Source organism: Mustela nivalis (assembly GCF_964662115.1).
Source record: "Mustela nivalis genome assembly, chromosome: 3".
In the NCBI taxonomy this organism is placed as follows: domain Eukaryota; kingdom Metazoa; phylum Chordata; class Mammalia; order Carnivora; family Mustelidae; genus Mustela; species Mustela nivalis.
The window spans coordinates 133,960,507-133,988,399 of record NC_139022.1 but is presented as its reverse complement, the minus strand read 5'-3'; the positions used below and the strand labels follow the sequence as shown (position 1 = coordinate 133,988,399).

At 40.5% G+C, this 27,893-nt stretch overlaps 1 protein-coding gene across 3 annotated transcripts in view; it reads left to right on the top strand.

The window, feature by feature from the left end:
* The window catches only part of SGCD (sarcoglycan delta), a 573,229-nt gene that overhangs the window by 188,918 nt on the left and 356,418 nt on the right, over window positions 1-27,893 (top strand). For all 3 annotated transcript variants that reach the window (XM_082725032.1, XM_082725030.1, XM_082725031.1), the window contains exon 2: window positions 8,785-8,973. In XM_082725032.1, the coding sequence (XP_082581158.1) occupies window positions 8,785-8,973 (189 nt within the window). The remainder of the gene's footprint in view (window positions 1-8,784; window positions 8,974-27,893) is intronic.

Below are 27,893 nucleotides of genomic sequence, written 5' to 3'. Positions count from 1 at the left end.
TCTTTTTTTTTTCTTTTTCTTTCTTTTTTTTTTAATTTGTTTTTTATTTATTTTCAGCATAACAGTATTCATTGTTTTTTCACCACACCCAGTGCTCCATGCAATCCGTGCCCTCTATAATACCCACCACCTGGTACCCCAACCTCCCACCCACCCACCAATTCAAACCCCTAAGATTGTTTTTTAGAGTCCATAGTCTCTCATGGTTCACCTCCCCTTCCAATTTCCCGCAACTCCCTTCTCCTCTCCAATTCCCCATGTCCTCTATGCTATTTGTTATGCTCCACAAATAAGTGAAACCATATGATTATTGACTCTCTCTGCTTGACTGATTTCACTCAGCATAATCTCTTCCAGTCCCGTCCATGTTGCTACAAAAGTTGGGTATTCATCCTTTCTGATGGAGGCATAATACTCCATAGTATATATGGACCACATCTTCCTTATCCATTCGTCCGTTGAAGGGCATCTTGGTTCTTTCCACAGTTTGGCGACAATTGCCATTGCTGCTATAAACATTGGGGTACAGATGGCCCTTCTTTTCATGACATCTGTATCTTTAGGGTAAATACCCAGGAGTGCAATGGCAGGGTCATAGTGAAGTTCTATTTTTAAATTCTTGAGGAATCTCCACACTGTTCTCCAAAGAGGCTGCACCAACTTGCATTCCCACCAACAGTGGAAGAGGGTTCCCCTTTCTCCACATCCCCTCCAACACATGTTGTTTCCTGTCTTGTTAATTTTGGCCATTCTAACTGGTGTAAGGTGATATCTCAATGTGGTTTTAATTTGAATCTCCCTGACGGCTAGTGATGATGAACATTTTTTCATGTGTCTGATAGCCATTTGTATGTCTTTATTAGAGAAGTCTCTGTTCATATCTTCTGCCCATTTTTTTGATATGATTGTCTGTTTTGTGTGTGTTGAGTTTGAGGAGTTCATTATAGATCCTGGATATCAACCTTTTGTCTGTACTGTCATTTGCAAATATCTTCTCCCATTCCGTGGGTTGCCTCTTTGTTTTTTTGACTGTTTCCTTTGCTGTGCAGAAGCTTTCTAGGTATCTCTTTTATTGGGGCAGCGGGAGAAGAGGAAAACACGTGTTCTTCTCCTGGAGAAGAAGCCTGTTGAAATGAAAACACTGAATACCGGCAAAGCAAGGGCTTACATCAGTATTAGCCTGGACTCCTTACCCAGCCTCACACAGTTTGCCAGCTCTGTGAGTTTCTGCCCCAGGCCCTTCCATCTTTTTTAGATCAACTGATGAAATGTAAGAACTGGGGCAGTATAGGATTGTCTAGCAGCTATTTGGTACCAATTAGATTTAGGAAGGAGGTCAATGGGGTATAGAATGTATGACTGCTTGAGTACAATCAGTCAAGCTTCTGTGTTAAGACGTCAAAGCTTGTCAAAGAAGTGGGACTTAGCACTCTGAAGCTTAGTGTTGGTGAGCTTAAGCTGAACATAAAATTCAGCTTCCTTAATTAGAGGAGAAATAGCTACTGGGTTCAGGGACCAGTTAGGCTGGGTCTGGCTTGAGGATCTTGTGAGGACTTCACCACGAATGTGGGGTTTGTACAAATCTTCCAGCAGTGCCCTTGACTGATGTTGGGCATTTATGAGGCCATTCAGCAGTGTCATAGGCATCAGAAAGTCCCTAAAGTGTGGGTGGTGGCTGAGGTGGCCGAAATGAAACAGAGCCACATAGTAGAAGAGGTTGTTCACAAGTCCAGGTCATTAAGACAAATACTGCCCTTGAGACTGGCATATTAAATTAGTATCAGGCCTTGAGTCTGTAATGTTACATGATCTCAGATAAGAACATTTGAATGTGTGGAACCATGAGGTTACAGCTCTCATGCTTTACTGATATGCCCTTCCAAAATGTCCTTCTTTGAAAACTCAACATCTATTATAATATAATATATAATATATTATAATAATGAATGATTAATAATAATATATAAATAAACAAAATAATAATATGATATATGACATATGATATATGACATATTATATGATATATGACAATATGACATATTATTTATTTTATAATATATAATAGCAGTAGCTATTATATTTAGATTATATATATTATATATAATCTACGTAATTAACCCATGACTATATTATGGCATTGCCTTGACTATCTGTAGTTCCTCCCTATCTAATGGCAAAAACAACAAAAAGCAGGAGAAAGTTCTGTATTCGTTTTCTGGAAAATCTAACTCTGTTGCGTTTTGTGTTCAAGAAATAGATTATCTGTGTCAATTGGCTATGTTTATGAACAAGTGAACACTGAAAATAGCCCCATAAAGGAATGGACTCATGCTTTGGATTTCAGCCTACTTTACATCAGTATAATCATATGCGCATTTGGAAAGGAAGTCAATGTGTGTCAATTTTTATTCTTTTACTTGTGACCTTACAGCCTTTTGTTCTTGGAAGAGTCTTGGCTTGACTTTTACTCATTCATCAAATAACTATGCATATATATACATGCGCACATATAATTTCATGTAATTACACACATAAACACACCCTTGTGTAGGTGCTACTGTAGTTCAAAGAACATATACTTACTTATTTTTTTATGTATTTATTTTTGAGATTTTATTTATTTGTGTGTGAGAGAGAGACAGCAAGCCAGCACAAGTAGGGGATGCAGCAGGCAGAGGGAGAGACATGCTCCCTGATGAACACGGAACTCAGTGCTGGACTCAATCAGCCCCAGGACCCTGGAATCATAAGCTGAGTGGAAGGCAGAAGCTTAACCACTGGTGCCCTGGTACAAAGAACTTTTAAATACTTAAAAGCATTTAGGATATTTTCAGAGGGATAACCTATATCATTGTAAAACATGTTGTAGAACAATAAAGAGGTTTCAAAGACTGATGGACAGTACTAGTCTTAGGATTCCCAAGATGAGAGTGTAAATTTGCAGAGAGGAACTCCTTTGTAAAATTCACATGCCTAGTGCACCCCAACCCCAGAAGGTAAGTTGAGATTTCTTTTTCATGACAGAGAATATCTCTGCATGTTTAAAAACTAAGATGCCAAAGTTTGCAAAAGGTGTAATATTCAATATAATGCTGAAAGAGGACAGTAGAAATGAAAATTCCAGGGTAGGAGCACAGTGAAAATGTGAAGAATGGCAGAGTTAAAAAAAAATTGTGTGTGTGTGTGTGTGTGTGTATTATATATATATGTGTGTGTGTGTATAGTCATGGGAGGAAAATGGGTGATCTCATGAGAAATAGTGCAAGTAGAGGCAAAGGCTGGGCCAGCAATATATCTCTATGTTGGATCTAAATTCATGCTCTCAAAGCATGGTCTCTGGGCCACAAGTCTCAGAATCGATTTTAGTACATGTTAAAAACACAGGTTCCTGGGATGCATAGACTTACTGAATTAGAATTTCTTGGTATGGGGCCTAGGAATGTGCATTTAATCAATTTCTGCAAGGTGTTCTTACCTACTCAAAAGTCTGAGAATCACTCTCAGCGAAAGACAGATAACAGTAACACCCACTGTGCTCAGCTGGGGAGGGGGGTATATCATGGCGGTGTCACACTGAGGTCTTGACATGTACCGGGGTCCTTTGTGGACAGGAATAGAGAAGGATCCAGGTTTTGTGATGCCAGAAGCCTAGTTTGTTGGGCTGTTTTAAGGGGGGAAGAAAAAAACCTAAAAAATTAGCAACACAAACAAATTAAAAACATGAATATACTTAGAATGAGAAAGGAAATTAAATTATTAATTTTTAAAAGGCTTATCATGCAATCTTTAAAAATAATATTGTGACTAATTAACTGACATACTTTTTCTACACTTTTTTGGTTGCATAACCTTTGATAGCTTCTTCATATGACAGCTGTTTGGCACTATCACTTTCTTGTACAGACAATAGAAAGATCATTGTCTCTTACGGCAATTTCAAAGAACTGAGGTGTTGTTGTTGTTTTTTTTTTTTTTTTAATTGCTGGTTGTGATATATAAAACATGCAACTTTACATACAGAATATAAACACAGTGTGCATAACCTGTACACATAAAAATTCTGACTCTATTTTCCATGATTCCCATTAAAAAAATGGGGTAGAGCATTTATCATGTTATATGCTGAATTGGATATATTCTTGTCAGGAGAGAATTTGTTTTGACTAGGTGTCAGAATTGAATCCTACTTAAAATTTTACATATCCGATGATTGAAAAAAAAAATTCACCTAGCTTCTGGCTTTTGCACTACCCATGAATTTCTGGTGCTGGCCATTATAGAACACATTTACGTCATATTGTGTACTTTGGTCCTGTACCTTCACGACAGTCAGCTTGGTGAGTTGACATCAAAGATGGAGGAAGAATTTCTGGAAGCATTCCTATGCTAGGAGGGCTAGATATAAGGTACCTCTACAAGGAAGTTTCTGCAAATAATACAAATTTTTTTTCTTTTTTTTTTTTTAAAGATTTTATTTATTTGACAGAGAGAGAGAAGTCACAAGTAGGCAGAGAAGCAAGCAGAGAGGGAGAGGGGAGGAATCAGGCTCCCTGCAGAGCAGAGAGCCTGATGCGGGGCTCGATCCCAGGACCCTGGATTCATGACCTGAGCTGAAGGCAGAGGCTTTAACTCACTGAGCCACCCAGGCACCCCTCATACAAATATTTACTACTATACCCAAATCATAGGAATCCCCAGTTTGCCTTAGCTGGAACTCCTAAATTAATGGAAATCCTCCAAAGACACCCAACAAAAAGGGGGTTTGAAATGTACAAGGTCTTAACTAGTTGCAATTAAAACATCTTACTTTAAACAATTTTATAAAAATGGATGATACTGTTAATGCATTACTTAGGGCGCCTTCCAGAGTCATCAAAGGGGCCTGGTCGTGAGCAGACCTTAACCTTCAGCTTCATTCCCTGGAGGGTTTTCTACTGGGGAGGATCAAAAAGAAACGCAGAGTGGAGATTATCTTTCTTCTTATGTTTTTATCATCTCAACATGTTTCAGTTTTGCCTTGAAAAATTAATGTACTCAGCATATCTAAATTTTCCTTTTCTTTGTAGCATAATTAATAGATCTCTCCATTTCCTTACGTTTGGTTGGCATGGCTTCCTCTTTGCACCATTTGTACAAAAATTGCTCTCTCCCTTCCCTGTTCTTTCTTTTTTCCCTTCCCTTCTGAGTGGCACACTGGTGCATTTTTGTTTTATGTGGCTCATTAAAGTAGACAGTTGGTGTGGTGGAGACTCTAGAGTCCTTGTGACAGGCAGAACAGCTACTACACACGCACAAGGGATCTAAGTTCTAATTCCCATTCAGCTTTTAATTTGTTGCCTGATGTGAAAGAGAACTACTTCCCCTTCCTGGCTCAATCACCTCAGCTAGTCAGTAAACATGGTGGGCAAAATCTGTGGTTCCTAGGAGTCCAAGTTCTCTTCCAAGCCCTCAGAAAGCTCTGCTTTTTTTTTTTTTTCTTTATTATATTCTAGAATTTGTTTCAAGCTTTTTGTCTTGAAATGGTCATACTATTAAAAAACAAATCAAAGGTCTTTTTTTTTTTTTTTTAGAAGTAGTAGTCCCAAATACTTGGCAAAACCTAAAGAAAATTTTCCTTTGACAATTCTAATTCCATTGTAAAGCTCAGAAATTGAATTTGTGTTTGTCAGAAGTTTATCTTAGAACCTGATGCATCGTCAAGCTTGAAAGACATTGTTCTAGACCAGTGGTATGCAACCTTGCCTATACTTTAAGATTGCACGGGGCCCTTTAAAAAATGCTGGTGCTTGGGTCCTACCTATGGGACTATTATTGAAATGACCTGAGCATGTAGGTTTTTAAAGTCTCCATGGCTTTCTCTGATGTACATCCAGCATTGAGAAACCCTAATAGAGGTAATCACTGCATTCTGTCAATATCTAATATCTAATTTTTGCAAGAAAAAAAATCAGATGTGATACCCGTATTCCCAGTCTCTTGTAAGTATTTACTGAGCATGTCATTTCCACTTTATAGCTAAATTAAGTAATTCCTGCACTGGTTGGGGCAAATGTCAAAGAAAAAGCAGCTGGTGTGGTGCCAATACCTCTAGCTTCTCTACCCCGTTTTGTGAGGAATTTCTCACTGGTCACCATTCCTGTAAGAGTCCAGTACTGTTGCTCTTGTCCTTTCTCTACCTCAAACCCCATTTCCATGTGCAAGGGGGTCAGCTCTAGTCTTCAATCAGCACATTCATAAAATTAGTTGGTTGGAAATAAAAGACCTTGCAGATAAGATTTTAAGATTCTTTGCTCATTTCCTTAACTTACAGAATATGTTTTAATGGAAAAGAAAGGCCTAATTTCCTGCAAAATTAGGAGACAATCATATCCCTTCTAACTGATCTTGATGTGTACAAAAAAAAAAAAAAAAAAAAGAGCGATGACTTTATTGTGTTGCCATGTTGTTATAACAGAGCCCCAATCTACAAAATTCTGAGGAGCTGAGTTATGAAATGGAAGGTCTCATATAACTGGAAGTTCACTGCTTGCTTGGGAACCCAGTGCTTTGGGAGCCTAGCGTGAAAATGTGCAGTGATACTGAAAATGAATTCTCCCATGGTGTTTGGCTTAAACTTTTATACACCCCCAGACAGCAGAAGCTCTTACAGTAGACAGGAAATCATTCATTTGTTCCTCATTTATGCATTTTTTTTTTTCACTCATTCATGCTATACACATATATTTAAAAAAATACTCATGTGTGGACCTGATTTTGGCACTAGAGTAGTGTCTAGAATAAGACAGATATCCTACAGGACTTCACTGAGAATTTCCATTGACCATAAATAAAAATGTACTGGGTTTTCCAGTGGAATTCCATGGATGTCCAAAGGCCTTGGGTTCTTAAGGGGATTTTAGATTTTATGTGTACATTTTAATGATTATCTAAAAACTGTAAAGTAATCACATTCCAACCCATCTGAAAGATGACCTAGCAACCAAGGATGTGATGTTAGGAACCCACATTAAGTTTGTCACCATGGTCACTTTTGTACCACATAGGATGCACTTAATTGATATATATTTTTTAAAAGATTTTATTTATTTACTTGACAGACAGAGATCACAAGTAGGCAGAGATGCAGGCAGAGAGGTGGGGGGAGGCAGGCTCCCTGCTAAGCAGAGAGCCGGACGTGGGGCTCCATCCCAGGACTCTGGGATCATGACCTGAGCTGAAGGCAGAGGCTTTAACCACTGAGCCACCCAGGTACCCTTAATTGATATATTTTTTCAATATTTTTATTTATTTAAGAGAAAAAGTGAGTGGGAGGGAGGGAGAGGGAGAGAGAATCTCAAGCAGACGCTATGCTGAGCCCAGAGCCCCATACAGGGCTCAGTCTCAGGACACTGTGATCAGGACCTGAGCCAAAACCAAGAGTCAGATGCTTAAGTGACTGAGCCACCCAGGCGGCCCACAAATTTAATTGCTGTTGACTAAGATGAACATAAATAGAAGGAAGCTTCATTCTTAGGGAATGCAGTATGCTTACAAGAGGGCCAAATGAAGTAAAGATCTCTGAATAAAGGTTGTGCAGATATTTGCATGGAAAAAAAGCAGTTGGGGCTGTGTTGTCACGTGACACATGACAGAGTAGGGGTGATCTACTCTGAGGATGCTGTGCTAGAGCCCTGGGTACCGCATGATGCCACTTAGTTTCAGGAAATCATTATCCTTTGTGGGAATCCGTTACTGTCCATTTTGAATGGTACCCATTAGTAGCTTTGTTTGTATTTAATTTTAAAACTTGTTTGGCTTTTAGAGTTTTATGGAAGTGATAAATTTACTTTGATTTGTGTTGACACCTAATTAGTAGTGCTAGTATAAAGATCATTTTGTCAACAGCAGGGATTAGGGGAAGCTTCCTTACTTTAAGGGGGATTAGTCTATTACTTAATACTGACAAATATTTTTCTAACTTATCTCCCTGTACTATAATCATTGCTTAACGAGTTCATTCCTCCCATTAGCCTGTAAGCTCCTGGAAGGCATATTCACATCTTCCTTGACTTTGAGCCTCCTATATGTTTATTAATTAAATGAGTTGATTGAAAATAATAAGTAAGTTAGTTGATTGACCACAACTGGAATTGTGTAACCCCTCACATCAAAGTACTGAGGTTTCTGACAAGGGAGGCATTTAAGCATAGGCTATCACTTGAAGACTCCTGAGTCCAGTGAGGCTTACTCTGTGCCCATCAACATCCCTTTGAATTCTAGAGTAGGGGGAAGATGAAAATTGTTATGTTTTCCCCTGCCTTTCTGGCAGTACAGAATGATTGCATTTAAGATCATTTTACCCCCCAAATAAATGCCTGAAGAGTACTTATCATACTAGCACGATGCACTCCTGGCACTCATTTATTTTCTCAGACAAATTCCCAATTTTACCCTCAGGATTTGGGTAGGTGGTGGAGTGTCTCCCTCACAAAGAGGTTGGAATTCTAGGAGTTGTTTGGAAAATGGCTTCGTAGGGGTTCTGTTCCTCCCATGGTGTGTGTGCCCGTGGATGTCTCAGTACACATCACAAGAGGTGGCTGCGTAAAGTGAAAGACTACAGCGTCCACAGGAGCCACTTTTGTCCAGAAGAAACAGATTTTTTGGAGTTGTCAGGAGGGTGGAAACGTACAGACAGCAGCCCGCCATATCTCTTCATCAGCTGATTTTTTTTTCTTTTCTTTTTTTTTTTTCTTCCCCTCTCAGCCGTTTAATGTGAGTGCCTCTCTCTCGCCTCGTTTATTTCAGATGCCTCAGGAACAGTACACACACCACCGGAGCACCATGCCCAGCTCCGAGGGGCCACAGGTATACAAGGTGGGCATTTATGGCTGGCGGAAAAGATGCCTGTATTTCTTCGTCCTGCTCCTGATGATTTTAATACTGGTGAACTTGGCCATGACCATCTGGATTCTCAAAGTCATGAACTTCACAATTGTAAGTAAAAACACACGTTTCTCTAGCCCTTCTCAGGGGAAGGGAAAGTGTGGAGCAAGAAGGAATGTGGAAAAGTGGTGGTAGTAGGATTCAAATATCTTGCAAGCCTGGCATTTGGTTAAAAAATATTTCTGTTCCAATTACATGGGGGGGTCTGCCTCTTTCTAATCTCTTTCCCTCAGTGGCTGGGAATCCAAGGTAGAGGCATTTCCCTCCTTTACAGTCTCTTGGATGCTTTCCCTCCATTTGGATAACTGTGATTCTGTATCCTGTAGTTGCCAAGCCTTTTGAGTAAATCATGCAGGAAGAAATATGGGCCAAATTCAAAGAACTAAGTTTTCCCAAATTTGGGGAGGGAGTATAAAAGGGTTTTTGAGGTAGAGTGGAGCGATATCTGAGCAGAATAAGGCTTTGTGGGTTATCTAAGAGTTGTAACTCCCTGTACATACCTGGTAGCTCACTGCTGTGGTTCATTAAGATTCTCCTTGGGTTTTAAAAGGCCAGTTTTCTTTGCCACTGCCTGAGGAGGGTGGAAATGAGGAGGGGGTAGCTATGCTTCGCTTTTTAAAATTTTTTTTTTTAAAGAATCTGTGCTTATGCTTCTTTGAAGAAATTCTTGTTATTGGTGGCTAGGGGCACTATGCATATTGAACATTTATTGTTAAAGTTCAAATGAAAAGAAAATTCTGGAAATATGATTTCTGGCGTTATTCTGAGTTTCCCACCCCTCATCCCTGGATTGCCTGGAGATTCTGGCAGTATAAGTACTTTTCACTTTGAGTGAACGCATAGTGGGTAGTAACCTGCTGCCCTGAGATGGCCTTCATTTCTTGTGATGTCAGAAGGAAACAATTAGGTTGCCAATAAAAATAATCCATTTGATAAAGAAATCTGACCATAATGCAATTAACAAGCAGGTTTTCATGTGAAAATCCCCAACAGGATAGTGGATTTTTGCCTTTTCTGGATTGTAAAGTTCATCTTTATCCTTAAGCCAATCTGCGTGGTTGTACTTCCCTGCCTTCGCAGAGGCGATGTCTTCCGCTTTGGTTCTTTCCTGCATCTTCCTGATGTTCCAGAGCTGCCTGATAAAACCTTTGATCCTCCTGTAGCCCCATTTATCTATTGCTTATTTTCTCCTCACCCTGGAGAATAATTTTTACCCGTGTTTTGCAGACAAACTTTGAGAAGACTTTATGGCTTTAAGATGTGTCTGGAGTCCATCTGGTACTAAATCCAAGGGACCATAATTGCCCTCTGTTGATGTGCATGTTCTGGGATATTTTTATTTATTTATTATTTTTTAAAGATTTATTTATTTTAGAGGGAGTGTGCATGAGTGGGGGGAGGGGCCAAGGGACCAGGAGAGAGAGAAGCCTCAGGGAGACTCCCTGCTGAGCACAGAGCCCTATACTGGACTTGATCCCAGGACTCCCAAGACCTTGACCTGTAGCCAAAATCAAGAGCTGACCCCTTAACCAGTTAAGCCATCCAAGCACCTGTGATGTTCTTATTTTATGTGTCAAGAACTTTTAAGTGGAAAGCTTTTGTTCTACAGTATTAATTAAGAGAAAATTGAAGCTAGGGCAGTAGAATGGAGAATAAAAACATAAAAGACATTTAAAAGATGGTGTTGGTGTACCTCAACTAGGTTGTAGGAGATGAAGGATTGGAAGAAATTCTGGAGCATTCCCAGATTCTAGCTGGTGAGAGAATTGAGTGGTAGAGTCCAAAAAGCAAGGTAGAATTTATTACTTTCCCATTGGAGCTTAGCTGGAACTAATGCCCCCCCCCCCTATAGCTTTTCTCTGTGCTATTTGGGCTAGTTCTATGACTTTTTTTTTTTTTTTTTTTTAACCTAGTCTGATGTGAAGTTAACTTCTAGAACCTGAAAGATTTGGGGGTGAGAGTGGTGGGGAATATGAGCTCAAATCTTAAAAATTGTGATACTGTACAACTATGGATTCTAGAGGGTGTTTTATCTGGCAAGCTTAATAGTGAGAGGTATATGTAAATGTATACTGAGTGACAATTCACTCTGATTGTATGTGAGCTTGGGGAGCAATATGACAGTAAGGTAATAATCTATTTGAAATAGGCTATTTCCTGTAGTTAACTGAATTGATTGCCAAAGTTGGGAGTTCTTAAAGCAGTACCAAACCAAGTACTTACTGAGGTGAGAATAATGCCATTATTAGCCATAATTGGTGCTTTATAATCGTAATGCATTTGAGCACATACAGCTGAAGTGTCAGAAAATTGATCTTTCCCTGCAAGTTAAAAGCATATTTTTCCATCAATCACAGTATAAAACATATTCTTTTAGAATTATAATTCTATTCCACAAATAGTAATTTACTGACAGTGAAGATCTTGAGAAAGAATGAAGTATTAACCAATTTTATATTGGAGTACGTTGGCTAAAACAGCAAGGAAATCAATGGGATAACAGTTAAGCATTTTATGCAGGAATTTTAAAATATTGTCAACAGAAAAGAGTGATTTTTTTTTTAAACCTCTGGAATATTTAATGGTTTGCAATTTAGGAAAGTTCACAGTATAATCAAGCCCTCTGAGTAATGATGAACCAAGAGAATGATGTCATAATGAAAGTACTTGGGAGGAGGACTTGGCAATTTATCCAAGATCGGATATCCAGCATTTTACATTGTGGTCAGGCTTGTGTTCTGTGCCATCCCCAAGGATATATGCTGGAAGAGCCCTTCCATTAGAGCAATCTGGAAAAATATCCCAATCCAGTTTTCTTGGTCCCAGAGGTAAATCAGAAGACAAATGATTTTGCTCTCCTATGCTCCTCACTGAATATTCTTGTGTTTGTTACAAGGCAGGAGAGCAAGATGATAGTTCAGTTCTAAATTTTCCCATACATGGAGGAGTGTGTGGTTTCCCTGTACTGTGAACCCTCGTAATTCAAACTATCCTGGTTAATCACACACTGTGCTGTACAAGGGGACTACTATTTACTGAGTTTTGTCTGTTAGTTTATTCTATTAGTTACAGTGCTTGACCCTTAAAATATCTCTCATTGAATTTTCACTTTGGTGGGAGTAGGAAAAAACACTTAGGTATTGTCTCCATTTTAATGAAAAAACAATGTTCAAAGAAGTTAAGTGATGTGCTGAAGCATACACAGGTAAAAGATAAAAGAGGCAAATAAAATAAATAAACAAAATAAATAAAATAGGTAGTGTTTGACTTCAAAAGTAAATAAAAGAGGTAGTGTTTGTTTCAAAACCCAACCCTTTCCACCACACTGTACTCCTTCCCCTAATTGCTGTAATTATCCAGCACTTCAATAAAGCCATCCAGCTGCCACAAGTCTCACTGTCTTTGTGGCCCACCATCTCTCCTCTGATCACACATGTCCTTTCTGTCTGAAATAGCCGTTGACAATTTCTGTGTCGAGTAATTTCCCGATAGTTATGAATGTTCAGTCCTCATGTCACTTCTGTTTGCACCGTACTTGTTACCCCTCTCCCTCCACGGTCTCAGCCTTCTGTCTTATCCCTTTGTTGTGTTCATGTAAACATTGAACATAAACTTCATAATAATTTATATGTCATGGGGTGACATGGAGACTCAGTGAGTTCATGTGTGTTGAGCATTTATGGCAGCCTCTGACCCACAGGAAGTCTTGATGTTGGTGACAGGAAGTCATGAGAGACCCAGCACCAACCGTAGCGTGGTGGCTACCCTTAACCAGAATCTGGAGATGGATGCTTTAGACATAGATCTGGCTTCTGCTGCTTATTTTGTCAAGTCCCTCAGCGCCTCCGTGCTGTGGTTCCCCGGGAGTAATAGCAGGACCTGTCTATCATAGGGTTGTTGTGAAGAGTACACCAGGGGATGAGTATAAACTATTTAGAATGGAGCTCAGCACCTAGTAATAGGTAAGTTATGTTAGTGTTTGCTATCATCATCCTCATCGTAACTTTTCGAAAGTTTGTTTTGTGCCCGGCACTAGGCTGCTACCATTTATATTATTACTGAATCCTTATGCAAGTAGGTAAAATTATGGTATCAACTGGACAAGGATGGGGAGAAGCTCAATAACTTGATTTGTGATCGCATAGCTTTAGGCAGAGTAAAGGTTTGAATCCAAGCAGTCTGGCTCTGGAACCTGGTCTCTTAGCCACCGTGATATATTGTGGGACTGCACAAATGTCCTAGCACGGGAAGGCAGGGGGTGGGGGTGCTGGCTGGCTTCGTCAGTGGAGTGTGCGACTCTTGATCTCAAGATTGTGAGTTCAAGCCCCATGTTCAGTGTAGAGCTTACTTTAAAAAAAAAAAAAAAAGAAAGAAAGAAAGAAAGAAAAAGAAAAGAAAAAAAATCCGAGCATGAATATCAGGGAAATGGATGCGTACCTGGCCATGAACTACATCACCTTTTTTCTCGGAGACTCAGGATAGAAATGAACACATTAAACTAGGTATCCTTAAGACTATAAGGTAACTTCCTGTTGGCACACTATGATTTTATATTTGGGGCTTTGCCTTGACCATGTGTGATCTCACTCCATAGAGGCGGCTGCTGCTGCCAACACATCCTAGCAACCCAGTCCAAATAATGTGGCCTCAAAGTTCTCCCCACATAACTCCATTTTGATCATCTGCAATATCATTTAGCACAAGTGGTTATTGAGTGATAAGATTTAAAAGGCTTGGGAATTATCAATAGATGCTGTGATCTCTTAGCACAGTGGAATATGAAGTCATTCACTATTAGACAAGAGAGAAGCTTGGGAGTTCCCCTCATCAGACCCCCTCGTTTTGCAGATGATGAGCTCAGATTGGGTAGTGAGGTTGCCTGATCCAGCTGTGTTGCCGTAACCATGCCAGGAACTTCTCAGGAGCAGGGCTCATGCCCTATTTATCTTTGTGTCCCTAACCCAGTGCCAATATACAGTAGGATCCCAATATGCGCTTGTCAATTAAAAATTGCCTTTGTGAAGATCACATTCATGAGATACTGAATGCCCAGTACCCAGTCAATGCAGGTCACATGATAAGTCTTCCATAAATTATAGTGTTCTATATACCTCACTTAATAGATAACTTTGGTTCCTTTTTCCATTCATTAAAATTATAAAAGTCAAACCATTTCTCTGTGGTTACACAAGAAATGGACTTCTATTTGTTTAATAAAAACCTTAATAATTTCCCCCTATAGTCCTCATAAAAACCCTGTGAGGTAGGCACCACCATTGCCCTTATTTTACAGGTAGGGAAGTGGAAGCTCCAAGAACTGTGGTAACTTGCCCAAGGTCATGCCGTCAGTGAGTGATGAAGCCGGGATTGGGTCACAGGGAGTCTGGCTCTAGAGCCCATGCTTTTAATCAGTACACTATGCTGCCCATTTTCCAAGTGCTATTTTTCATGAAGACAAATTGAATTTGTTCAGTGCAATGTCTAAAACATGATTTATTTACCCTAAAGGAAGATAAAGATCCACTGAGGGTCAGAGGAAGGCATTCTAATACTTGTAAATTGGACACATTGTAAAACAGTAAAAGCCAGAGAGAATGGACAGTGTGTTCCATAACTCAGAACACTGACATTCATCTGTTTGGAGAAGGCTCAAGGAGCTTCGACCCAGTCAAACTGACTCAAGTGGAGGGGAGTGAGGATACACGTGCCCTGGGAAGGGGAGAGGAGTCTCACCGGCACGTGGGAGCCCATCACAGCGAAGGGACCGAGGGCACTGGCAGAAACCGAGGCTGCTGTGGGGAGGCCCACCCTCTGGTTGCCCAGGACCGCGTGGCATCATGCCCTGCGACATTCGCTTCTATTTGCAGGCTGGGTTCCTTCTGCTTTTGTTGTTCCTTCAATTAACCCCCTGTGTTAATTCAGGTTTTCTGCTTCTTCGCCACTTTAACATGTATTTATCTGTCCTTGACCTTCTGTTTATAATGAACTTTCTCTCTTGCTCCCCCTCTACCCGCCCCCATCTCTTATTGTTCCCCAAGTGACATCCCAGAGAAGGAACTGCATTGGCCTGGATGTTGCACATCACGCAGTAACCTGTTTGCATACCTAGAGGCTGAGGAAGACGCCCCATCTTCAGCTGTAAGCTGCAGGACAAAGCCACGTTCCTCCGAGTCCCGCTCTTTGAGCAGCCCGGCCAGGTCTTCCCTCCCATTAGGTCAGAAATACACTTGAAAATCGTATCTACATTTGATCTATAAACACTATCTTTTTAAAGCTTTTTCAATTTCTTCTCATTTATTCTTGAAGCCTTTCCAGATTAACCCGATGGACTCCCTCTTCTCTGTTCTGCCGTACCTGCTGTCAGGCAGGGGCAGGGTGAGGCGGGGAGGACATTCAATACTGCATTTATTTATTTTCCTAGCCCTCTCCCTTGCTAGGCTGCAAGCTCCGGAGACAGGAACCTTAAACTATTTCATATTTGAATCCACAAGTTTAAACACCTTACCTAGCACGTAGTATTTAGAATGTTTATTGAATAAATGAATGGGAAAGAAAAATCATGAATAGCCCGTCACTTTAAATTAAAATGTGTAAAGATGGGTTAATAGAGCTTTATATAGCCCTTAAAATGAACTATTAGTTCATTTATTAAGGTAGACAGATCATAAATGAGATGAGTACTGGAATTTGATTATGAAAAGGTATTTTTAATACAGATACTCCCTTCTGTGTATCAACTACTTGCTACATTTTAATTACATGAAAAGAGAAGGGCAATAATGGAGCGTCAAACAGAATTGAAATAGGAGGTGTCATCCTAGTTAATATACAGATTTGCTCAGCAAATGAAAGGAAATGATATTATTGGCTTTAGTCAGACTTTTCATTTAACACTGTTAATATATTGTGTGTGTGAGAAGCATTCACTTCAGCTTCTAGACTGAGAACATCACGCTGTGACCCTCAGTGCTTTGACTCTTGTCACTTTCTATCCATTAGCTCAAGTTCTTCAACCTGAAAAACTGTGAAGATGTTATTTTTTTTTAAGGCGGGATGAAAGTTGTAATGCAGAAAAAAACAAAAGACAGAAGTTCATTCTGTTCCATGATCCGCCCTGGGATGTGGCTCTGCAAGGTCCTGTTTGCTTAGAAGCCTACTGGGTTTTGTACCTTTATAAGAATGAGAATCTTCAAGGATGATTTTAATCACTGTAACCGCTGCAAAATGCTGTGAACCAAGCTTGTTACAAATGGATACAATTTATCGGCCATATTTGCTTCAATTCAATCCGTATTTCTTAAGCACACTATTTGTGCAAGACACCATGCTTGTTTAGACAGTGGAGATTATAATAGGAAAATCCTTTATTTTAATAGATCAGAATATACTAGAAAGTAAAAAGAAAAAAAAAAAAAGCTTGTGTGTGATATTAATCCATTCCCAAAATGACAAATATTTTAAGGGAGCATCAAAGAAGGAATCCGCTAAAGCTAAAAGGCACTGGAAGATTTCTTGAGTCTTAAAGGATCGGTAAGGCCTTTTTGAGTCATGTTTATAGTAGGGAAAGCACCATGATTGTAGCCTGGTTGAGGTGTGTTCAGCTTGGTTGGGAAGCCCCAGACACTAGGCTTCTGATATTGAGAACTCAGGCCCCTGCAGAGAAAAGATGGGGTGGGCAAGGAGAAGCGTGGAAGCCGACACCGAGAAAGTCCAATCGAATGCAAATCATAGACACACTTGAGAGGTCAGACTGAGAAACTTGAGTTCTAATTATTAACAAATGACTACTGCAGTGTTAGCCTAGTATGTGGATAATATCCATGATTTTTGCCACTTGTTACTGTTTTCATATACTTAAAATTCCTTTTTAATGATTGTAGAATTGAGAACAAAAAGAAATGTCAGCAGGCTCCCTGGAAATATTTTTCTCTTCATAACATCACACATAGCTGCTCACACGTGGAATCTGAGATCTTATAGGCCATAGGGCTGTTCTTCAGTTCTGTTACTCAGAACTCTAAATGATTCTCAAAATCAGAAGTTCTGACGAGATCTTGGAGCTCTGTTCGCTCGCACTGAGGCATGAAGCAATTGTAGGAGAGAAGTTCTGAATCCCAAGAGGGCATGTTACCACAGAGAGCTTGCAGATCCGTCCTTCCACAGCAGGCAGGGGTTGTTCCGACTGTGGGGCGGGGAGCAGGGGAGAAGCCACAGTAAATATGAGGAGGTTTCAGGTCATTTGAGTTGCCTGAGCATCATTAGTTAGGGTTTCTAAGCTTGGAGTGGCTTTGTAAATACATTATCTAGAAGTGCACTAATATGAAATTAAAGTGAAATAATATTAAAAATTCAGTTCCTTGGGGCGCCTGGGTGGCTCAGTGGTTAAAGCCTCTGCCTTCAGCTCAGGTCATGATCCCAGGGTCCTGGGATCGAGCCCTGCATCGGGCTCTCTGCTCAGCGGGGAGCCTGCTTCCCCCTCTCTCTCTGCCTGCCTCTCTGCCTACTTGTGATTTCTGTCTGTCAAGAAAAATAAATAAAATCTTTATTTAAAAAAAAAATTCAGTTCCTCATTCACACGAGCTACCTCATAGATAGTCAACAGCTGCTCTCCTCAGGAGACCACATAGAAAACATCTCCATCACAGCAGGGAGTTCTCTGTTATAAACATGACCAGAACCTGCTAACCTACCTTTTGGTGTGTACACTCAGACTTTGAACAAAAAAGATTTTCACTTCTCTCCATACATTCATTATTGTGTTTTCTTTCTATGTCCTAGACAATTTTTAGGACCTGGGACCATGGAATTAAGGTAGAAAACCAAAAAGCAAACACAACTCCATTTATCAGGAGGATGAGAAGAAAGTTTCTCATAATCTCATGAACAGGTGGCCCCAAATATCTGGTTATAATGGCTTGTTCCTTTTCCATACACCCATTCTCTGTCCCCTCTCTTTCCTTTCAATACTCCTCACCGGGAAGGTAGTGCGACAGTGATAGGTTTTTCATCTTGCCTGTAAGAAGCAAGGTGGTCCTTTTCTGGGCACACAGCTCTATTAAGGGCGGAGGGTCAGGGACCATTTCTAAGCCTTAATCTTCTCAATCTGTAAAGAAAAAAAAAAAAAGTAGTTTGGACCGGATGAAATACAAGGTCATCCCTCCAGAGCTTAAGTAGTTCCTCTAATTACTGGATCCTCCCATATTCCTTGACTCAGAATGAGAGAGATTGAATCATTTTTTTTTCCTCTAGAAGTGTGTGTGTGTGTGTGTGTGTGTGTTCACACTGTATTTAGATAAAAATCCAAGATGCTAAGTGCCAGGAAATATATCTCATATGCTGTTTAAAAATGTTAAAACCTTAATCTGTTCAATTATTTAGTGAGTAATTGGTCTCATTATCTATTATTATCCAACAAAGTACCCCAAAACCTAATGGCTTGATGTAACAGCAGTAATTAATTTTGTTCAGGAATCTCTAGTTTGGGTGAGACTCAGTGGGAATGGGTTCTCTCTGCTCTCTGATGTTGAGCCCCTGAGTTGGGAAGACTCGGGCTAGGGTTGGCTCAACAGGTAAGTCTGGAATCATCTAGAGACATGTTTACTTACATATATGGGCACATCTTGAAAATGGGACTTCGGCAAGCCAGGTAGTCTATATGTGGTCCGCCATGTCAGCTAATTGGACCTCTTTTCCACATGGCAGCTGGGTTCCGGAATGTGTGTTTCCCTTACACATGGTGGGAGTGCATAATCCTGCTCCAACCTAGACTCGGGAGTCAGGCGACATCACTTCTTATTTAGTCTGGTGAAGGCAGACACAAAATCCTTCTAGATCAAGGAACGGGGCACATGGACTCTACCTCTACGTGAGGGACTTGAAGGTTCTAGAAAAGCATGTAGGATGGGAGATTGTAATGGGTTGAATAGTGGCTCCCCAAAACATATGTCCTTGGCTTAATCCCTGGAACCAGTGAATGTCACCGTATTTGGCCTGATCTAAAATAAGGATCTCAATATGAGGAGATCATCCTGGATTACCGAGTCAGGCCCTAAATCCAGTGATCAGTGTCGGAATAAGAGTCAGGAGGAGTAAGAGTTGATGGAGAGAAGACAGCAGGCAGTGCGGCTGGCTGCAGAAGCAGAGAGACGGCTGCTGCCAGCACAAGGGATGTCAGGTAGATTCTGGAAGATGAAAAAGTCAAAGAAAGGACTCTCCTCTAGAGCATCTGGAAGGAAGGGCATCCCTCCTGACAGCCTGATTTCAGACTTCAAGCTTCCAGAACTGTGAGAGAATAATTTTTTTAAGCCATCAGTTTTATGGTAATTTGCTATGACAGTCATAGGAAACCAGACCAGAGATGGCCTTGGGACCCTCTTTGGGAAGTAGTCTGCCACAGCCCTATCAACACCACCTGCTAAGAGCCATGCGAACCCTGCACAATGTATGGAGCACAGTGGGAAGTGCTTGCTGTGTTAGCTTTTTCCTTTCTCACCAGGACCCTTTGAGGAGGTGCTGGGAGAGACAAAGCGAGGACTGCCTGCTTAACCTGCCTGACTCCCTCAGCCGCTAAGTGGCAGGGCCAGTGTACAGATCCTGGTGTGTCTAACTTTAAAGTTTGGGCTTTCAGCTTTCTTTAGAGATGTTTACTGTCAAAAAAATACATGTCGTTAGCTAGTAATATATTTAGTTGTATCGTGTCCAATGGCCATGGTGGTTAGTGTGTAGTAAGAGTAAGGAGGAATGGGCACTTTGAAATCGCTTCAGTGGGGGAGGTTGGGTGGCTCAGTCTGCTAAATGGCCGACTCATGATTTTGGCTCAGGTTGTGATTTCCGGCTTGTGAGATCAAACCCCATCTTAGGCTCCAGGCTGAGTGTGGAGTCTGCTTAAGATTCTCTCTCTCCCTGACCACCACCCTCACTTGCTTTCTCCCTCTCTCTCTCTCAAAAAAACAAACAGACCAAAACCTACTTCAGTACTGGATCAGCCATTGACCACTCAAGCAATTTTATCCTCACAAGTATTTTAAGGAGTCAGACTAACTACATAACTGGTTCTTGTGTTCTAAGAATCCTGGTTTGTTTGCTTTTTGAGTTACTTTTTTGCCTTCACTAAGCCACATGTAAATAATCTAACCACTGTTGCTTTGATAAATTAGGAGTTAAAGACTAGAAATGAATTCCTTGGTAGGAACATAGCCCTTCTATTTCACAGAGAAACCTTCTGGCTGGAATGCTTATGTAAAGAAAATTATGCCTTTTGACCAGACTTTAATTATCATCCAAATTAATTAAATGGAGGAGTCTTTAGCATCTCTTAAAATTTACTTTTCTAATAGTAGGTACTCTGTTTATTGCTTTTTAAATTTTTAAAACTTTATTTATTTTTAAAAATTTATTATTTATTTGAGAAAGAGACAGACTGAGAGCACAAGGATAGGGAGCACCAGGGTAGAGTGACTCTTTGCTGAGCAGGGAGCCTGATGCAGGACTGAATCCTAGGGCCCCAGGAATATGACATGAGCTGAAGGCAGATGCTTAAGTGATTGAGACACCCAGGCATTCCATAATGCATTTTTTAAAAAGATTTTATTTATTTATTTATTTATTTAACAGGGGGAGAGAGAGACAGAGAGAGAGAGATCACAAGTAGGCAGAGAGGCAGGAAGAGAGAGGGGGAAGCAGGCTCCCTGCTGAGCAGAGAGCCCGATGCAGGGCTCGATCCCAGCACCCTGAGATCATGACCTGAGCCAAAGGCAGAGGCCCGACCCACTGAGCCACCCAGGTGCCCTCCATATTACATTTTTTAAAAGATTTATTTTATTTATTTATTTTTTATATAGAGAAAACATGCATGAGAGGTGGGGAGGAGGCAGGGGGAGAGCCCAATGTGGGGCTTGATCCCAGGTCCTGAACCAAAGTCCAGGGTCAAATGCTTAAACTACTGAGCACCCAGGTGCTTCTTTGTGTTTATGTTAAAGAAGGAGTTAGTGAGTAGAATTTGGGAGCAGTGGTGTAAGCCCTTTTTAGTGTAAAATATGTGAGTAAAATATATAGCCATTTAGCAAGTCCTTGCTATGACCAGACATTGTGAAGGCCTCTGGTGTGTGATTGCCTTCTCAAAAAACTAACAGTGGAAAGATCCATGGAATTGTTATCTTTACCATGTTGGTGTAATCATCATTTTATTTCAACAGGCATTTTTAGGTACCTGTTATACTCCAAAGGACACAATAAAAGAAACCATCTCCACTCTATCCCCGTAGCATCCTTACTCTTATAAAAGTTCTTCACACCTTTGGAAGCCTGTTCACACCTATTGTGTTATGTGATTCTTTACAAATGGGAGAGACATAGCAGGGATCATTTAATTTTACCCTTTTTGACTGAAGGGACTGCGGAGGCTCAGATCTGTGTAAGGTCTCATGTCTAGTAAGTGCTGTAGTCAACCTCCCAACTTGAGAATACATGAGAATAAGAATGGACAATGAGCTGTAGAACTCAACCACAGTTGCCTTTTCCGGTTTGAGGCAAGTCATGCAGCCATTGTTTATGGGATATATGGAAAAAGACTCAGCACATTCCTGTTCCTTAGCTGGCCATTAAATTTGGGCCAGGGAGTTTGGGCCATTAATGCATGAGACTGTGATCAGCCACGTTAAGTAAGCATGTTTTCTCTCTCTGGTAAATCTCTTAATTCCAAGGTAAAAGGGGGGAAGTGTGTCCCTAAAACCTGAGGATAGAGGAAAGTGATCATTTGGGTCACTTAGTCATTCAGTGGGTTAAACCGGCTTTCTGACGTACATAGCTGGTTGCTGTCTCGGAAATGAATGCTTTACAGTTCACATAAGGAATTTCAGATTTTCTCCATTGAAACCTGCATTACAGTTTGGCAAGGAGGGTTTCACGAGAGCGGGGATAATTTGTGTTTGTTTATTCACTGGTGGAGAGCCTTGTGCTTCTGACTTTTGTGGTTTTCTTTGAAAAAAATGGTTTCCTGGACCCAATTAGGTGAATAGCTCCTATTTGAAATCATCAGCTCTTCAAATCTGTTGTTTATCTAGTTACTATCTGGTTATAGCCTAATGAATGAATAACAGTCATGTACTAAACACATGTTTAATGATCTCTTCCTGTTGACTGAGCACCATATCAGGCGCTGGAGGTATGGCAATGAACAAAAGCAAATGCCGTTCCTTCCTGAAGGAGCTGGCTGTCTTGTGAAGGAGGCAAGTAGTGAGCATGTGATCAAACAGATCAAGATGTAAGAATACCATTGTGATGAGTGGATGGGGTAAGAATCTATGAAGGGGGAATTTGGCATAAGCAAAGAGGGGACTTTCAAGTCGAGGTGATTGCACAGATGCCAAAGGTGAAAGTGAACAAAGGCAGGCAAAGGAAAAAGAGATGTTGGCAATCTCTTGGTTTACTTGCTTTATTTAAGGGCCATTTGGCTTCATCATGGCTGAATTAGGGACCTCACCTATGAAGGTGAGTATAGACTGTGATTCCCCTCACTTAATACAAATAACTTCTGCATTACAAAAAGGAAGCTTGTTTACAATAGGGCTTTGCTTTCTTCATTGGCACAAAACAGTATTTGACCCCTCACAGGTGCATTGACTGCACAACTGCCAAGTGGAAGATTGTTGTTAGTAGGATGGCATTTTTGAGATTATTGTTCTTATTTGTGCCAGGCATGGTACTGAACTTAATTTCCCCTTTTACCAGATGAGAAAGTTGAGGCTTCAAAGTGAGGTCAAGTCACTTTCTCATGGTTGCAGTAAGCGACAGACCTGGAACACAAAGCCAGTGTGAACCCAGAACTCCTGATAACTGTGCCATACATTCTCCTGTGATACCCTGTTCACTGAAAGATCGTGGTCTTTGTTCCTCAGAGCCTTTAGTCTCCATGCTTGGACCATTCCAATAATGTCACAAAGAGTCAGCAGCAGGGTACATGAAGAATGCTGATGGTCTATAATAGCCCAAAGATGAACTGATTTCTAGAACCCTCTTAATGTCTGCCCATTATGATGAATACTTATTACTCTCAACTGGTGGAATGCCTCCCACACAGTTTATTGAGAAATTGTCTTCTCTGTTTTCTAATGGACTTTATTGATTCTTTTCTCTCATATTGGACAAATCACTTATTGAACTCAGAGGGGTTAGGCAGCCTCACACCCAGGAGACTTAATTATTTTGGAACAAATCCTCTCACTCCAGACTGTCCAGCTTCTTGACTCATTGTCCAGAGTTGTTCTGAAGCCACGGTGCCCACCAATGCTTTAGAAAGATCCTGTTGTGTGAAAAATACAGTGTTAGAGGCAGTGTGGTTAATGGGTTTAGAGAAGTCAAACTCAGGTTGGAACCTCAGCTCTGTTACTGATGAGCCAGGAGATACTAGCAAAGTAGCTTAACTTCTCTGAGCCTTGATTTACTCATTTATAGTAATGGGATTCCTAATACTGGCTTTGCAGAGTTCTGATGAAGATTTAAACAGAAGGTACAGCTGGGTCGACATCAGTAAATGCTTGCGATTATTAATGTCAACTTGACCACTTGCAGAATTGCCTTGCAAAGAGAAGATGTGGTTGCTAAAATTTAGTGGAGAGTCATAGGCTCACTTTTAAAGGAATGACTGATGGCATCTTAAAAGCACGTGCAACTTGGCTGTGGCTGAAAAATCATCATTGCTGTAAGAGTTACAGTCATGCAATATTTTATATGTCCATGTTATTGCTGATTCAACTTAGAACTGCCTGAAACACAGGAAACTATAACCTTTCTAATGAATGAGACAGCCTGTAAAGGAGCAAGCTACTAAGTAAACAAAGTAATTGTGTATCATGAGTTGTTTCCTGAACGAAATAGAGACGCAACATCGTGCCGGAGACCCAGGTGAGCATATGTCTCCGTGAAGAGGCAGATTTTAGTAGAAGCCTGAAGTATGGGATTGCGGTAGCTGGGGACAAGGCTGAGGGAAGTTGCAGGAGGAGCGAGAGGGAAGAGCAAAGGCCCTGATGGGAAAAGGCACTGCCTAGACAGTGTCAGTGTGGTGGCATTCAGTCATCACTGTTGGAAGGCAAGCTCTGTGTAGGAGACAGAAGGGACAATACATGTGACACTTAGGTCCCTGTTCTGCACTATGTCATTCATGAGAGGCCAACTGACCTTCAGTGACTCATCAGTGTTTGGTATGATGTGATGCTTATGTAAAGCGGCTCAAAAGTCCCACCCTCTTGGAAGCCCTGTGGCTTTCCCTGGTCTGTTCAAAGCCAATACCCATGTCTGTCAAGGAAGATCAATTGTCCAAATGCCCTAGAAATCATGATGATGGCGTGATGGCTGCTGACCTCGTAGCTAATCTTGGAGATGGTGCCATTGCAGAAAAATAATTCAATAATGGACACACTGGGGGATGATAAGTGAATATATACTACGTCTGTTTTTTCTGAGTCCATAGCAGCCATAAAGTATTGTAAATGGGCTCTACTCTCTAATCAGGGAATTACAGCAATCTATTAATTGCTATTTTTGATTATTTGCATTTAATTAAGGAGTACTCTTGAGAGAATGGAGGACAACATAACCTCAAAATATGGCTTTGCATCTTGGTAATTGACTATAATTTCTGTTTTTACAGCTTTTCTAAATTGTTTATTTCTCCAGATGTTTCCTAAAACTATGATTTTACCTCTTTCCTTTCAATGGGTGAGCAGTGGTTTCCCATAAAAGCTTATATGGTTTAGTTTTCTGAACTAAATTAAAGCTTAATTAGCCAAAAATCCATATCTGTGATGTGTTTATACAATTTATGAAAGCATAATTAATTACAGTTAATTGCATAAGTAGCTTTTCCATGCAAACAATAACCTTTTCTCTGCTGACCTCTAAAAGTCAGATTTCAGGTTGTCTATGTTTTAAACTGCACCCCCCCGCCACCATGTAATACTTAATCAGTTTGCATAATTCTCAAAGTATTACTTTTTTCTTTGATTTATGCTTTTTATCCATGGAAGTCAGTGATTACCTCTACAACCCATGTTTCATGTTTTGAAAATGCAATGAAAAAAAGTGCTAGAATAGCGTTGCTTTTGTTTTGAGGAAAGCCAAAAAGAAAAATTAGACGTATGATTTGATATGTTCTCCAAAGCCCACTACCTCTCATAAAGTTACCGAGGCTTTTTTAGTCTATTTGAATGACAGTTCAAATTACATTGATCAGCTAACTGTCAAAAAGAATAGCTATTATTTTTTAAATCTCCTGATATTTCCAGGATTTGTCTTCCTGAGAAGAATGATAACTTCCCATACACTGTGCCGGATTCTCTTGCTGCAGAAGCTATTCCCTTTGCAGAAGTCTTTAGAAAACCATATTTAATCCTAAGGAATTATTCTCTGAAAACAAGCCTTCTCACTTGATTGGCAATTAAACTTTCTTATTAGTTCCCTTATCATTCCCCTAATAAGTCTTGCATATAAATTGAGGGTGGTAAAATTTTCCCTTTATTCTCTCTTCCTTGTTCATTTTCTGGAAGGGGTGGTGTGCTGTTTTTCCAGCTCTTTCTGAAGACCCGAGGGCTTCTTTCCCAGGAGCTTCAGGCAAAACTCATCATCTGTCTTACTGGCCTGAATGGTGTCATGTGCTTATCTCTGGACCAGTGACTGTGGCCATGGGGCGTGATTATGATCACTGGCTTGGGCCAGAGTCACAAGTCTGGGAAGCTAGTATCCCAGGTTGTATAGGCTGTGCAGGGAGGTATGGGAGCAAAAAGAAAATTAGGGTCATACCAAGTAAAGGGATGGAGATTAGTGGGAAGGCATCACAGGTGCATCTCACAAAACTGAATGTATTGTATTTTTAATGAAATTGTACAGTAGAAGCCTGAGGAACCTCTTGACTTAGAGTGACTTTTGCTTCAAGATGGTCAGTGTATGTGCATTTTGAATGTGAAAAGTGTTCTTCCTTGCTAGATCTCTCTAAGGTTCATTAACAACCAGTATTATAGAACCAATTCAAAAGGAACATGTTTTCAGTGCCTATCGTATTATTAGCTTCAGGGCTACATTTTTTTAAATGCATAATGAAATCCATGGAATATTTAGAAAGAATGTGGCACTTTGAAAAATTGGCTTTGGGGCTGTGCATGACTTATAGGGGGAAGGAAAAGTGTCTGGCAACTGCATGAATTGAAAAACCTTTGGTCCGTCTCTAGGCTGCAGTTAGCCATAAGTAGTTGAGGAAAAAAAAAAAAAGAGAGAGAGAGAGAGAGAGAGAGAGAGAGAGAGAAATCCAGTTCGTGACTTTCAGAGGATCTACAGAGGCTCAGTACCCTTTTTAATCTTGTACACAGACTATAGGAAGGTCATTTTCCCTATGTGTATGAAGTCAGCCTCCCTACCTTTATAGTATTGCTCTTTTAGAGAATAAGAAATGGAAATGGCCATTGTTAGTGACAGGACAGTGCTTCAAGAATAATGAGAGTCACTCCTCCTTTCCTAAGGACTGGGAAAGCAAAGGTACACACAGACATGGTAGCTTTTTTAAATAGCTATCATTATCATTTTCTCTCCAGAACTCTGTAGAGTCTCCGTCATTATTAAAGTCAGGGTACTTGAGTTATGGTCTGGTTTTGTCACAAGCTCTGGGACCTTGGGCACACACTCCTTGTCCCCTCTGGGCATCATGGTACATGTTGATAAAAATGGAGAGTTTCAAAGGCATTCAGAACCAAGTTACATCTCAGATGGCTTTTAATCTTTAAGTTGTAAACATCTGGAATGGGGAGATGTAAAACAGGGCCTCTTGGACTAAAAATGGCATCTTACTTAGTCTCTCTTAACCATCTACTAAACTGTAGATGATAGAACAGAGAATGAGGAATCGCTCCATCATGAGAAGCCAGGAATGGCAATCGGTCTCTTACCAACCTCTTGGAGGGATCGTTGGGAACTTTTAAGGTTTATAAAACTGCATTTAAAGGACACAGTTAAAGGTACTTCCCTGTCAGGCCATTGTAAGGACAGAATTCCTTCCTTCTCCAGAAAGGATGTGCTTTCCTTTGGTCCCATATCTGTGCCCATACTGGCACATACACGTGCTTATTTAATATATGCACATATATACAAATGTGCACAAAGAATAACCATATGTGCACATACAAATATATATACGTATATGTACACCAACTAGTGAGTGGCTATAATCACAAAATAACTAACAGTCAGAATAGGATAGAGCCAAGACATCAGTGTCTTGGGAGGTGCAGTTTCCATGTACAAAGCCCCTTAAGCAGGAGAAGGTACATGGATGCGAATAGGCATGTCAGCCGGACAACGTCCTTCATGAATTGCATGTTCAGAGTTGTGAGATGAGCTGCACCTCGTAACCCCTGGGGGCACAGCTGAGCAGCCCTGTGAGAAGGCATTTCAGTCGGTGCCCATGGGGATGGTGTGTGTCTACACCGCGTCTACACCGCTCTTTCCTCTTGGAGTCAGTAGCGGCAATCCAGAGTCTGTGATGAAAATGAAAGAAATAAGGAACAGAAGCATCACTTTGAACATGTGGCAAAAAAACACACTTCTAAAAATGATCTACTTTACAACCAGAGGAAAGGTTTAGAAAACTGAGGGGCGGGAAGTGGTGGAACAGGGAAAGGTCACTGTGATTTCTCCTCAGCAGAGAATGGAAATCCATAAAGACAGGTCAGGCAGACAAAAAGCTCCGAGAATTGAAGGAAATGACATAGGAAACGTGGAAGGGAACTGAAAGGGCAGTAACAGAATTAAAACCCAGTTCAGAATCACTGCAGAATTCATACTGAGAAAAAGTAAATCGGCTAAGTGAAGAATAAAATTGAAGTGCTTTCCTGGAAATGAATAAGGAAGCAGAGTGATAAAGCAGAAGAAAATTAAGATGATTACTATGGTGGACAGAGACCGAGTTACAGGAATTTCTCCGAATTCTT